This window comes from Alosa sapidissima, chromosome 2 (assembly GCF_018492685.1).
Source record: "Alosa sapidissima isolate fAloSap1 chromosome 2, fAloSap1.pri, whole genome shotgun sequence".
NCBI classification, from domain to species: domain Eukaryota; kingdom Metazoa; phylum Chordata; class Actinopteri; order Clupeiformes; family Clupeidae; genus Alosa; species Alosa sapidissima.
Genome location: NC_055958.1, coordinates 28,907,024 through 28,921,739, shown reverse-complemented (window position 1 = coordinate 28,921,739; position 14,716 = coordinate 28,907,024). Strand labels below are relative to the sequence as shown.

Below are 14,716 nucleotides of genomic sequence, written 5' to 3'. Positions count from 1 at the left end.
CTGCTATGTCACTTAACAGTATCTAATGTACAGTCTATAGACGAATACAACTTACCTGATGTGTTTAATCCTCTGACTCATGGTATTTTCATCGGCAAGGAAAGCCCAATTAAGACCTGTTGCTGGTATGCTTGTACAATCTAGTGTGGCTGTGGCTGTGAATGAGCTAACATCACTAGCGCGCCTGATGGGCTTGTAGCCGTTGGAATTATGATCTTTCACAATGTTGTAATTCAGTAGTTACGAAACAATCTGCAAATGTCTTTACATGCAAAATTGTCTTTAAAATTGACAAACATCATATGGGTAATTCAATGCACAAGTCAACCGGGACCAGAAAGTAATTTATTTTTCGCCATAGACTGGCGTTCAAATTTTTTTGAAAGATAGGTCCCATGGAGGCAAACGGAACAGGCGGGACTGCGGCTCTCTATTAGACATTCTCTGACGTTACCGTTAACGGTAGGCTAAGTTAGTCGTTGAAGTGAAGATTAGCACACAGCTCCCGTAAGAGTCGATGCATGATTTACTCGGTTTTATTCGTTTTTGCTGTTTTCAAATATCTCAATCTTAATGTATGCCATCTCAACATGGAGTAACCATTGACTGTACATGGGGATTAATAACATTAGACAGTCAGTATATGATGTGATAAAGCAACGTAAGTTAACGTTAACATAATGTGAAGCATGGACCTCATTAACCTGTAATGTTAATGAGCCAGCCAGTTTGCCAGCGTTGCATTTTTACTAACGTTAACGACAAAGACAATTCCGTTAGAGCTACTTCTGTGACGGTTAAGCCTTTCTGAGTTGTGATTCACTCGGATCTTTCCCCCGTATCTTTAAATTAACGCATGAGTCGCGAGTCTCTAAGTATCATTAACTCGGATCAGTTAAGTCCTACTACAATTCAATCTAAAACGATAAACAGCGCCACAGACAAACCTCTTGCAACATTAGCTAGCCTACTAGTCCTAGCCCTAGCCATCGTAGCTGCCAAAAATGTAACAATTTCGTAGGCAACCACAACTCCACAAATCAACTCAAGCGACTGAGTGAGCGGGCAGTCCGAGATAACTGGTTAACTTCCCGCAGAGCCGGAAACATTCATTGTTCATTAATTTATTGAAATAACATTCAATGTTCTGCATGTAGCCTAGACATAATTAGATTTGGTGTATACAGGGGTGTGAATTCCGTGAATTTTCTACTTGAAAATGAGACCCACACAATTCGTATAGATCCGATGAGTTTTTTTAGGGGGGTGGTCTGTCAGTCAGAGGTAGGCTATATCTGTATAACACAGGCCATTGTTATAACAGGCCGCTGACAATGACTACGGGTTTTGTGCTTCACATCTTTCCGAATATCACACCGCAAGTAGTGTATTCTGTTTACTAGTGGATTTAATTGAAAGTGAAAGTAGACGGGTTGATCAGCTGCGTTCTGAAAAATGCGTGATTCAAGTCCAGTGTGTGTGGCGAACTAGTTTCTCAGCAGAATCCATGAAACGGTAAAGGTCAAGAAATTGATTTAAAAAGACATCATGTATTAAGTTTCTTTTTCTCGTTTTGGCTTTGCATCGGGTTCGCTTTCAAGTTTTCCGATAATGAATCTCGTGATGCTGATATTGAATTTTAATTTCTGCGCGTGTAAGCTGTGCTTGAAGTTAGCTGTGACAGACTAGCCTAACCAAAGATAAAGCAGCACAGGCTTCTACAATGGAATGGAATTGTACATAGTTCCTGCCTCCTAAAAAGGCGTGGTCAGAATGCGCTGACTGGCGAAGTAGAAAAAAATGGTGGGCCGATTGGCCTACACACTTCTGCCATCTAGTTTCCACTGGGTTTTTTGATTGTCGGTGCCGTTAAAGTACCCAGAGGAAAGAAAATGTTAAAATGAGAGCTCCTCTCTTTCTCAATTGTTTCTCCTAGACAATAATGAGATCACAGTGATATAAAAATGAGTTAATTGCTTTTGTCTCCCGCTTCTCAGGTTTGTCTCTGGAGCAAAAGAGTTAAGTTATCTCAGTGTAGACTCCCTTTAATATACAAATGAGAGCTCATCAATATTTTAAATAATGCTCAGTGTTGTCTAATTTATACATCTCATATTTTACTCAGGCTGATCCACCAGAGAGCTCTCTCTGTAAACTCTGTGATCTTTTTGGTAAATCTCAGATTAGGCTCCATCAGTTCTGTAAAAGATATCTCTTCACAAGCTTGAACCGTTCTCATTCTAGTCATCTCAGTTTAGTCCTTTTTTGATTTACAAAAGAGATCTCAGCAAAGGCTTATACAATACTCAGACTTGCTCAATTTATATATCTCATATTTTACTCAGGCTTATCCATCAGAGAGCTCTCTAAGTGAACTAATGTAATGCTCATCCAGACCTATTTGTTTTATAAATTAGTCTGATCTGTAAGAGCTCTAGCTGTTGTACAACAATTCTCAAATGATTTTCATTGGCTTACTTGTTTTAATTGCACATATTTTCAAGTTCACATTTGCAAACAGTAGGCCTAACCATGTGATGTGACCACCACACATGAAGATGCTCTGACAAACCTCTGAAGTTCGCCTACAAAAAAAGCTACCATCTATGCCCATATAAGGAGATCACCTTTTAAATTCTCGCGCAGGGAAACGACGAAATCGGAGACGCAGACGTTTTCCTGAACGCATTTTTGTCTTCAACCTTCGAGTAGATATTATAATCAATGGTACGTGAAGGCGGCACAATTTGATTTTTGCTACCCCAGAGCTAACTTGCGACTTGTTAGCAAGTTATAGAAATCAAGTTAGACTCCAGAGGTCTATGATGGTCGGACGTGACAAACTCGCGTGCAGAAGACTCCTACCAGAAAATGCAGTCTAGATTTGGCGCCCAGTGAAACCAAGTGAAACGGTGTGTGGGTATGAAGGATTGTGCAGAACTTGCCACCACGAAAACTCAGAGAAGGTACATTAACATTTTGGTAATTTGCTAACGTTCTTGCATATTTTTAGACTCAATATATCATTGAACAACCTGACGAAGCAGCACATAAAGTTAGCTAGCTAGTTAATGTTAGCTACTTGTAAGTTACATCACTGGCTGTGCCGCTTGTATATAAAGCTAACGTTAGACAATTTAACGTTGCTAGCTTACTTTGCCTTATACAGCTTTAGTCTGTATGTTTTGAATGGTGTTAAGCCATGCTGTAGCCAAAATGCACGGAATTTTAAAATGTCTTCGGGATGTCAGTCAAAATGACGAAGCTAACGTTATTGCCACTGGTTTAAACTGGTTCCAGCTCAATTCCACTGAAAAGAGGCCGGCAGCTTCTTAAAAAATTGGAAGACTACGCTAGATCATCAGATCAAATTGCTGAACAAACAGCGTACCAAAATGGTAAGTATATTTTTCCCCACAATATGTTCTCACTTTTGTTTAACCTGCTATAAATTACAGCATATTGTAACAGGAGTGAAAGGGCATTCTTGTAACTCAGGTAAACTAGGAAGTAGCGTTGCTGCGGTCGAGGGATCGAGAAATAGGCAAGTCAGCATCTGCAGTCATGAATAACTTACCAGTCAACATTTCTTTTGCAATTAATATAATCTGTAGCATGCAAATCAAACCAGCTATTAGCCTAACTGAAATAAAACCATGATATATCTAGGTATGGTGAAGGGTATGTGATGTGGGGCTATCTGTTAATTACAAAGGCCAAGGGAACTTTATCAGGATGCATAGTATCCCCAGATAGCAAACATACACTGGGACGGAACTGGGCCACACCTACCACAACGTCCGGCACGGATCTGCATAATGGACCTGATCCGGCGTCCAAACACATATCGGTCCAAAACTGGTCTGGATCCGTTTGACGGATCTGGTTCCAATAAGGGCTAAGACTGGCCCAGTTCCGTATGATAGTCTGTGTTACTGAGGTGTTCCAGATCTGCTTATCATATGCAATACAGATCCGCTTATTGTGTGTGGTACGGACCCGTTTATCAGATATCAGCTGGCTTTATTTGACATGTGAAATGTGATTGGTAGGTAGGTAGGTATATAGATAGATAGATAGATAGAGAAGAAATAAAGGTGTCCAGTAGCATGTAGCCTACACATACATACAAGGAAACCAGACATCCAGACAAACATAGGCCTACATACTACCCAAATGGGGTATAAAGGGAGACATTCATGTGCCTGCTTAATACCAGTCTTACAAAATTGCTGTCTGCCCTCCTTGATCATGTAAGACAGGACACCTAATTCCAGTTTCCTAACTGTATTTTAGATTCCCTTCTTACCGGCATTTGATGGCATTCTGGGATCTGATTGAAGCAGCAACAACCAAAATGGTTAGAGTAACAAGGGCAAGGAAAAACTATGTTGCCAGCACAATAACCGAGAGCCCATTAACCAGACCAACGGTAAGTTCCCCCAGTCAATATACTGTAGACACATAAGCACATAAGCTGATGAGATAAGAAACAAATATGTTTTAGGTTATGCTTTTTCTATGTTGTAAAACATAATCTCCCTTGAATCCTTAAACTAAATCCTTATGCGTTTCTCCCCCAGAAGCTGCTGCCAATAGATGAACTCTTTCTGTTCTTAACGTACCTTTCCACCGGCTGTACACAGAGGGAGCTGGGTCACAGGTTTAACATCCATCGAACAACAGTTAGCCGAATTATCGTTACCTGGGCAAACTTTCTCTACAGCCTTCTCGGGTCTATCTGCATCTGGATGTCTCCTACAGCTGTTAAGGCCAGTCTTCCTCAAGCATTTGATGGTAACTACAGTGGCACAAACATCATCCTTGACTGCACTGAACTACGGTGTCAGACTCCCTCATCTCTGCTCCTCCAGAGTGAAGTTTTCTCCACGTACAAGTCCCACTGTACTTTTAAGGCGATGGTAGGTATGTCCCCCCATGGAGCCCTGACATTTGTGTCAACGCTCTTTGAAGGGTCCATGAGTGACCGGCAAGTCTTCCGTCAGTCGGGCATCACAACATTATTAGATCCTAACACTGCAATAATGGTCGACAAAGGTTTTCTTGTAGACGACCTTGTGCCAGGGACTGTGCATCGCCCTGCCTTTGTCTCTCAGAGGGCTCAGATGCCAGAAAGGGATGTATTGCAGACCCAGTCCATCGCAAGACTAAGGGTGCACGTGGAGAGGATGATTAGAAGAGTGAAAGAAAACAAACTCTTTGACACTACCATCCCTCTCTCCATATCAGGAAGTATTAACCAGTTGTTCACAGTTGCTTGTTTGCTCTCGAATTATCAGAATGGACCTCTGGTGAAGGCATGGACATTTGAAATGTAAACTAAAGCCTGTGTAAATATGTCCATGTACCCCTATGCCTATGTCAATGTAAATATGTATGTCCATGTACCCCCCCCCCCCCCCCCCACCCCCCAACCACCACAAGTTTGAAGTCCACAAATCAGTTTTTTTGTTCGGCATGTAAACATTAAAGTAGAACCTGTCTACTTTATGTCTAATTACATCCAAAACATCAGTGTCTATAGATTCTTTGGATGAAGACATCATCTTCAGCTGACACGACAAAATCACACCAGTTCATGCCTGTTACTAACATCTGCCCCTGCACTTGCCAGTAATATGCATGTGATTTTTTAAGCTCTAACTGGCCTGATCTCATTTGGAGGTATGGACAATCAACATAGCTTTTGACATTAGGGCACTTCATTTCTATTAGACCGAACTCACAGGATTCAGAAGGGTCAAAAATTAAGCCATCTGGAGACGCCCCCAGCCAAGGGGCATCTGGGTGAATGACTAATCCACAGGGATAGTGGTTTACCTGCTTCATTCGGCAATATTCCCAAATAGCATCCGCCTCTAACTCGATTCCCCTCTTCATAGCGGCTGTTTGTCGGGTTCCCTGAAGTATCCGTTTAGCCAGACTGTCTTCGGCACATTCTTTAACCTGGCAGATCTCCCTGAACCGTGATGCAGTCACTCTTGGCTTCCTGAGCTCATGCCATTCTGCACATTTACTTTGCACTCTTCTTGCACATTCAAATTTACGCACCATGTCCCAGTTTACCTCTAGACTTTTTAGATGTAACTGCTCAGACTCGGTACACACAAACATGCAAGTGGATGGCGGCAGGTGTTAATTATCAAGTGGCAGAGATGGACGTGGTGGTGCAGAGTGGAAGGACAAGTCTCTCCTGGCTCTAGCTGGTTGTTGGTATGATAAAGGGCTTCCAGCCTGAACCATGCCAAGGGCGGATTCGACCAAAGGGATCTCACAGGTGATGCCCATGCTGCAGATCATCGGCACCTCAGCTGCAGGGAAATCGTTGTACACTTCCGTCACCTAAAAGTGCAACAATGTTACTGGTTAGCAACATGTCTAAATTTATATTTTCAGCTGGTATGATAATGTTGATATAGCTTTATCCCTGCTTACCCGAAGGACGGAAAGGTCAGGTAAATCCCCTGTTAGGCCTTTGTAGAGTGTGCTCCTGTGTGAAGTAAAAAACAGAGTCCAAAGATGCAATGAGTCATCTACATATTTGAATCCATATATTAGTGTGACATACTGCAATGAAACAGCAATACTCTGATTTTGCCTTACACCTTCATTTGTTGCTCTCTCCTTTGGTTTAGCAGACAGTACTGTCATCCCATCCACTGGGCCTGGCTTAACACCCTATTGTGATATGCAATTTGTTGTAGTTCAAACATACTGCCAACTAGTGGTGTAAAATTATAGATGTTAGTGGTGTAAAACGGTAGATGTTAGCTGTCTAAACATACAACCAAAACATGCAGTAGTATACATTCAGTGGGCAAGAAGTACTATAGGCTCATACGGCAACATAACAATAAACAACAATAGACAATATAAGGCACTTATCAACATTATATACAAATAATAATCTATACAAGATTCTGTGCAATAAAGACAAAAAGAGTATAAAGGATAAAATAAATAGTAGTGTAACAGATGTGCAGGAAAAATATATTAGTACTATTGGTGTAAGATCATAGTGCATCATGCTCTACCTTCTTTTTAACTTACCAAAGTTCTAGGCTTGTGCCATTGCTGTTCTCCCTCAGTACAGCTTAACACAGGAGGTACCACAGACAAATTCAGCTGGCTGTAATGTGCAGATTGGAACAACAAAGCAACACAGTGGTTGCATAGGGCTGCTCCTGCAATGCATGAGCATCTGTGATGCATCAGCTCCACAGGGTTTGAATCCTTCAGGACCACCTGCAAAACCAGAATGTCTTAGTACATACTTATAAATACTTGTTTATCTTGGCTTGATCATTGTACACTCATTCTTTAAGGATGCAAATTATACCTACAAAACAAATATTGTATACATTAAACAAACATGTAACACAACACAAATATTGTATATATTAAAAATATACAATATTATGATTACAGTGCATTGTCTTATAAAACTTTACCAACTGAAATCAACATCCTGAATTTAATTCAATGGCAATGTGATGACCTATTTTACCTCTGGACTGCAGCTTAACGCAATGAGTCAAACATGAACAAGAGTGCAAGAAAGCAATAACCCAGGGGGAGCCCAGTTAAGTAAACTTACCAGTCCTGTCTACTTTGATTACTGATTCCATTAAAGTTTTGTTATTTGATGAAGTTGTTGCATGTTTTTGCAAAATACTGCACTTCTGCAGTAGTGCAGTATAGCCTAGTGTATGGCGTTTTCCATGTCTAAATAACAGTTTTTTCTGCATAGGAAATGCAGTAAAACTGCATGGCATAGAACGTGTTTGTTTTTAATTGGTATGGGCCTTAGCTGAACCCCCCAGAAACAACAGTAACACTGGGTTAAAATAGCTTAATGATAGTGTTAGCACAAGAAGGTGAATGTTTCAAAAACAATTATCAAAAATGCAGTCAGAAACAAAGTTAAAACCCAGTGGGGACCAGCAAGGTAAACTCAAGCTATTCTTACTTTATGAACAGGGTTAAACTGAACTTGTACCCTTGCTAAATCCCCGTGAACGTGAACGCTGGGTTGCGAAAGCCATGTAACAGAAACTGTCTTAACATTAGCTAACTTATCCCTAGCTTCACCATACACTCAAAGACTGTGTCTCAAATCGCGTACTTCTGCACTTACAATACCTAATTTGAGTGCATGAGGGTGTTCACACTGAAAATTCCAACGACACGAAGGGCGCTGCAAGTTCCCGGATGGTGCACTCATAACGGTCAAAAAGCTGAGTGTGCAACGCTGGACACTTTTCGCCCTTAACGGACGCCATCTTGGCCAAATAGCGGAAGGGGAGGGAGCGTTTTCAAACTCGTGGTAATCGCGGTTGAGAAAGCTGAAGCAGCAGCAGTGGAAAACAGACTTTACGGAGGTACAAGCAAGTTATAACATAAACGGTTCATGTTTTGACACAGTATGACCATGTCACTATCGAATTGAGGACGCCAATAAAGTTATATTAAAATGTTTGCGATCGTCATTTCCGTGAAGTGCACGGAGTTAGTGTTTGATATGAGACAATACTATTTTGTTAAAATTTGCGCACTCCGCCAGTAAGCACACAGTGCACATAGTGTACTACACAAAAGTGTACTCACATAAGTACACCAATTGAGACAGACTCAAACTGTGGGGTTTCTCCGACTTCTTCATCGACCTATGGCACAGTGCCCTGATGATAACCTCGCCTGTACCCTGATCTTTATTAGAGACTGTGGACAGAATTAATTACTTTATTTTTAGCACCACAAAGAGAAGACAACAAAATATAATAAATACAATATAATAAAAATATAATAAATACAAAGCAAACCCTGGCTAACATGCTAATATTGAAAATAGCATAGCGTGGCTAACTTACCTTCATAGTTGTGAATGTAAGATGAAATGTAGAGCTTGAAACCCTTGTTCCTCTTAGACGCCGGAGTAGTTGAACATGAATCAACGATGCGGTGAATGTCATTAACAGTAAGACGTGGAAGGTCCTGCAGACATCTAGTAAAAATAGCTGAAGCCATTTCTCAATCTCGGTGACTGACAGTAGACAAGCTTAACTGGACGTTAACGCCAGACCGGAATCGGAAGTGCCGACCTCCTGTTAAAATCGAACGTTGCCTGCCACGCTGTGCACGTAGGCTATTTAGCAGAATCAGCACCTTAATTAATATCATTACCACCTGGGTCTGCTGTGAAAAAATGGTCCTTCGGCTCATATCCGTATCACAGGTTTGGGCCAAATCAGTGTTTTGTATTTTAAACGCATTTCCTGACTTCCAGTTGAGTTGCGGAAATCGGACCTGGGACAAATCTGTAAACCGGTGATAAAACAGCATTACTAGCAGAGCTGAAACCTCTATCAGGAGCAGATCTGGCCCACAGTCAGATACCATATGTCCGCTACAGGCGGATCTAAAGACTTTTAATGCGGATCCGGCCCAAAGGAAATTGCTATCTGGGTCCTGAGTCCATTCAATAACTGGCCTTTAAAAATAAAAATCTGCCTGCCTCTATGGGATTTTAACATAGGGGGTTCCTTACTTATGCCCCTTGTATTTTAAGGAATAACATTTATTAATTTACGATACCTGGTTCATTCACAAAGAATATTGGTGTGTTTAAAGGTTGGATTTTTTCCTCATTTATTAATTGAGGCATTAAGATCAATTTCCAACAGATAATTTATTGTATCCTCTGGTTGTGCACAGTTGATGGTTCTATAAAGACACCCCTACACCAATAAATAGTTCATGTAGACTGTCACACAATGGTAAGTGGAACATTGGCCACAGCTTGTAACAACTTCATTTTTTACCATTCTTTGCGTAGGAATGTGTACACAAGGATGTGTAACTTTGTGTAACTTGGGAATTACAACAGAAAGGAACATGTTTCAGCTAATCAAAATCAATGACTGGAACTGCCAGTTTCAGAGCTATTATTACCACACTGATAGATTGATTTTGCTTTTTATTTGCAGCCTACGTAATGCACTGTGGAACGCTCTGCGGATGGACAGCTGTGGAATCCGCAAAGGTCAAGAAGGCTTTTGTTACGAGGGCTGGAGGTTCCAAAACATCCATGAAGCTGGGGTAATTTTCTCTTATTTTAAATTATTTCCAATTGTGGTGAGCATTATTGGTGGGCTTTTTATAAAGGGTAGGCCTCTATTGCACTAAAATTATTCAACCTTTATACAGTTAACATCAAACTGTGTAGCTACGAAAGCTACAAAATCACATTGTCATAGAAATGATAGAGGCGAAATTTCCACTAGGTTTTATTTTACTAAGATATTTTACAGATGGGCTGAACATACATCAAAAGTAAAAAAAATGACATGGCCAAAATGATGGCGGACCCCGATCCGAGTCCAGACCGTGACGTGATCCTAATTTAGATTTTCACGTAAGATTTCAAAGCTGCGCTAAATGTTTCGTTGGTTAGGATAACAGCATTTACTTCAGGAGCTTCAGGAACCATCATTTCGCTTGCTGCTACTCAGCCAGTGAAATCTGTGAATTCTGATAAAGTCGAGTCAGTGAGTAAAGTAGCCTACTATGGGGAAGAGACTGATAGCCTGAAACGAGCGAGGAGAGGAGACGGGACGAGAAACAATCAGATGGATATCTAAGTTAACGATAAGTAAGTTATTTTCAAATCATCGATTGCTCAAAGAGGAGGAAGCTAGACAGCGAGAACAGAGCTTTATATAACGATACGGGGGCAATACCACGCAAAACTGTCACGTCCGTAACGCCAACTAGGCTAAATATGGATGTGACAGTTTTGCGCAGAATTGCCCTCAACTGCAACACCCAGAGGAATAAAAAATCAATTTTACAAAATAGGGGAATGCCGCGATCGGCAGACTTTGACCTACACACACAGTAGCCGGCGTCACGAGACTCTAATCATGTATATAATGAGCACTGCATTAATCAGCGTCTCCGTGGCACACATAGAAAAGGCAGCGCTGTGCTATATAGCACTTTAAGAATTGCGTCGCCAGTTCGAATCCGACGGCCGTTTCCGCGGTCTCACGTTGTTTTACGCGACGCCCCCCTCTGGTCATCGCGTCCCCGATCGCCCGCGACATCTTATGAAGCAAAGAACCTGACTGTTTGCGTCCTGTTTCTTGTGCTTTTTTTACTGAGGGCAATCATATTAATCATAGATATCAATTGCAACACCCAGAGGAATAAAAATCAATTTTACAACATAGGGGAATGCCGCGATCGGCGGACTTTGACCTACACACGCAGTAGCCGGCGTCACGAGACTCTAATCATGTATGTAATGAGCACTGCATTAATCAGCGTCTCCGTGGCACACATAGAAAAGGTGTTTTTTTAAACATGCTTTTTTACTGAGGGCAATCATATTAATCATTGATATTAATTGCAAAGAGACAGAAATATTAGTTTTGGGGGGGTCAGATAATGTTTCTGATATTGTGAAACAATATCATTACAGTTACAATACAAGTCAACTCCTATTTTCACTGTAGGAACATTGTGTTAAGGAAAGGAGGGCCAGCAGACAGGAGAGGCACAGGATATAACCGTGAACAGGCCGCAGGGAGACAACAGAATATATAAGAACAATGACTGATTATCAGTTTGTCGCATGTTTAGACCTTGTATGTGTTGCACAACATGCACTTGGCGATCACGGTGGGGATTGATATGGTAGTGGACCATGATGGTCATAGAAAAAGTGAAGGAGCAGTACCCCCCAATTATGGTGGGGTAATTCGCACTCTGCCCTGGATCTCTTCTATTCTGAGACAGGCGATTTTTAAAAGCGCCAATTTGAAGCACCTCTACTAGACAAAGCATATTGAGCAAGCATAGGGTAGGCTAGGCCCATTCAACAGTGAACTGAGACCACAGAATATTTTACGATTTAAGAAGGCAATATGATTGATCCACCACAATCTAGTTAAGCCGACATGCATTCACTGCCCAACAACGTGATGTTCCTGGGTTTCCAGGATTTCGGGTCAACATAAAAAAAACCTAAAAAAATTAAATTAAACTTGCTGATTAATGGGTTCAAGGAACCAGCCTTGTCTCAGCTCAAATTTTCTTTTAAGTTCACTTTAAGATCTTTAAAATAGCCAAGGCTACTCAGTTTTTCTCCCCAATTAGGTTACTCTTATCTTGCCTTATTTCTCCTCATTTCGAATGTTGCCTTTTAGGCTACTTATTTTATTTCACATTAAACATTAGGCCTAGGCCTACAATCTTCTTGAATTTCCCCTTGGGGATCAATAAAGTATCTATCTATCTATCTACAACTAGGCTCCATCCATTCATCCTAATATTATATATACACAGTGGCGATTCTAGACATTTTTAACAAGGGTGGCACTAGTGAGGCACTGATTCAAGGGTGGCATGAGGCAAAACATCCAGATAAACAGAAACAGGCTCAAGATGTGAAATTAGCACAAATACATTAGGGAAACCAGATGCAAACACCATACTCATAAATTGAAGGACAAAAAACACAAATACCTTACTCTCACATAAAATGTCTTTGTATATGAATAAAATTTAATACAAACATATTAAAGTTAATTATCTAAGTTGTCTGTCACTGGGCTATGCTGTTCTAAAACAAATTCCATCATGGGGACATTAAAATATAATCAATTTTATTATATTACTGTAAATGAAGATATACAAAATATACTCATCCAAGACATTTCCCCCACTCTATGGCCATCTATTTTTGTAGCTGTTACAATAATTTGACCTGCTTTTTTGTCTATTTGTTTATTTTCTCAAGAAACTTGAGGTTGGTATGAAGGAGTGTATTGTATATGTGAGCAATTTCATCTTCCTGAATCTCAATATTATGATCACAACAAGTCTGGGCAAATTATTAATTAAATTTTCACGTGGGGTAACTTGTTGCAGGGCAACCATAACCGGTTCCATGTCTTCCGATTAGATGATTAATCATCAGTTTCTCAAGAAACTTGAGGTTGGTATGAAGGAGTGTATTGTGGATGTGTGCAAACATTGTGCACGTTGCACATGGTGCAACTTCTTGCAGGGCAACCACATAACCGGTTCCATGTGTTTGAATTGAATGACTTCCATGTGTTTGAATTGGATGACTAAAGTTCTCAAGAAACTTATCTCCCTGAATCTTAATATTCTGATCACAACAACTCTGGGAAAATTACAAGTCAGCACCAGTGCTGCATTCATTGTTTTGCACTTTTATAATCACATCACCAAAAGTAGGTTATTGGTTTTACCAAAATAATTTGGCACTATTTTTAAACTACAAACCTATAAAGTATTTTGATACAAAATATGATGCCATTTTTTTCCAACTAAATAAAATAAAAATGACAACATACTATTTTGTATTTTACATACATGTATCAGACATACTGCCTATCCCTGGCTGTTGGCTGCAGCAACTCAAGCTAGGTAGTACTGATTGTTTTGTGTTTATGTTAGTTTTGATCCAATTTGACAGCTTTGCTATGTTGCCCACCCAAAATTTCTACCAGCCCACCCAAATATAGTAGCCTAGCCTAGGTTAGAACCAGCCCTGCCCTGCATGGAGACATATTTTACGATAATAATGAAGAAAATGTTAGCAAAACTTTAGGTTTTTGTTAATGGAATCTCCCGACCCTCATTCATCTATTTGCGCAACAGCCCACATTTTGCCTTCAATCCAGCGAGACAAGTGAAATAAATGTTTTTTTTTTTTAAAGCCGTCATCGTCATAGGCACGATATTTAGGCTACCTCTGTTAAGCCTACACAAAGTTGCGTATTAAGAAGTATTTCCTGATCGGGGAAACCTTTCGTTCCGCAGTTCAATTGTGCCGCAGGCCAATAAAGGCAAGTGTGTTTTGCCACTTACATTTCTGACGTCTGACACTTCACACTGCTGCAAGTGCATCAAGAAAGGTCCCGCCTTACACCGTGTTAATGGCCAATCGTAGACTAGGATTTGGGGTGGCACCTGGGGTGGCCAATCGAATCTCAAGGGTGGCCTGTGCCACCCGGAGCCACCCCTCTGGCTCCGCCCCTGTATATATATTATACATACATACATACATATACATAGCCTAAACATTATGAAGCTCCGGACCTTTGCTTGAGGAAATTTTCCGTAACGACCTCGCTGAAGATTAATTGAATACCCCTGGTGTATACTGTATTTTCTGTATTTTGTTTTTGTTCTTGACAATTGTCAGTGTCTCTTGAGTGATCAGAGCTAAATGTTTTGGGCTAATTTAGATGTAATATTGAGTCATTGTCTTTGATTTACCGGATTGACCCTAAAGCACTCCTTGTTTACAAATCACTTAAAGGGGTGGTTCAGGATTTTGGACATAAGACCTTATTTCTAAGTAAGCAAGTGTGATATTTATCAGTGGAGACCGTTTTCAGCACGTTTCATCCAGTCCTTCTAATTGCAGAGTTCGCAGGTGCTAGGCTAGTGCAAGTCAACGGTATGTGCTAGCCTGCCACTAAAGACAGTCTTGAAATGCAAGGATAGAATAACGTTAGAAATAACACTGTCAATACAGACATTTACATCGATAGTCTGGCGTTATAATTTATTTGCCTCGGGTGTACTTTGGAGTGGGTAAGACTGTCTTTAGTGGCAGGCTAGCACATACCGTTGACTTGCGCTAGCCTAGCACCTG

At 40.7% G+C, this 14,716-nt stretch overlaps 2 protein-coding genes across 2 annotated transcripts; one reads left to right on the top strand and one right to left on the bottom strand.

Moving 5' to 3' along the window:
* Positions 1–4,118: 4,118 nt before the first annotated feature.
* Positions 4,119–5,395, top strand: LOC121704034. Its single transcript, XM_042084598.1, has 2 exons — positions 4,119–4,432; positions 4,584–5,395. The coding sequence occupies exons 1-2, from the start codon at positions 4,319–4,321 to the stop codon at positions 5,337–5,339; spliced, it is 870 nt and encodes a 289-aa protein (XP_041940532.1). The 5' UTR covers positions 4,119–4,318; the 3' UTR covers positions 5,340–5,395.
* A 137-nt stretch (positions 5,396–5,532) lies between these two features.
* LOC121704035 lies at positions 5,533–9,135 on the bottom strand. The gene is made up of 5 exons (XM_042084599.1): positions 8,892–9,135; positions 7,072–7,266; positions 6,620–6,699; positions 6,457–6,511; positions 5,533–6,363 (listed from the first exon to the last, which is right to left on the bottom strand). Exons 1-5 carry the CDS (start codon positions 8,991–8,993, stop codon positions 6,157–6,159), a joined length of 639 nt encoding a protein of 212 aa, XP_041940533.1. The 5' UTR covers positions 8,994–9,135; the 3' UTR covers positions 5,533–6,156.
* Between the last annotated feature and the right edge of the window lie 5,581 nt (positions 9,136–14,716).

Bases quoted from the DNA above. Each gene is read 5' to 3' on its own strand.
- LOC121704034 (XM_042084598.1), top strand. From the start codon at position 4,319: ATGGCATTCTGGGATCTGATTGAAGCAGCAACAACCAAAATGGTTAGA. The intron at 4,433-4,583 runs GTAAGTTCCCCC...TTTCTCCCCCAG, and splicing joins GCCCATTAACCAGACCAACG to AAGCTGCTGCCAATAGATGA.
- LOC121704035 (XM_042084599.1), bottom strand. From the start codon at position 8,993: ATGACATTCACCGCATCGTTGATTCATGTTCAACTACTCCGGCGTCTA. The intron at 6,700-7,071 runs GTAAGTTAAAAA...ATATCACAATAG, and splicing joins GGCACAAGCCTAGAACTTTG to GGTGTTAAGCCAGGCCCAGT. The intron at 6,364-6,456 runs GTAAGCAGGGAT...TTGCACTTTTAG, and splicing joins CTGACCTTTCCGTCCTTCGG to GTGACGGAAGTGTACAACGA.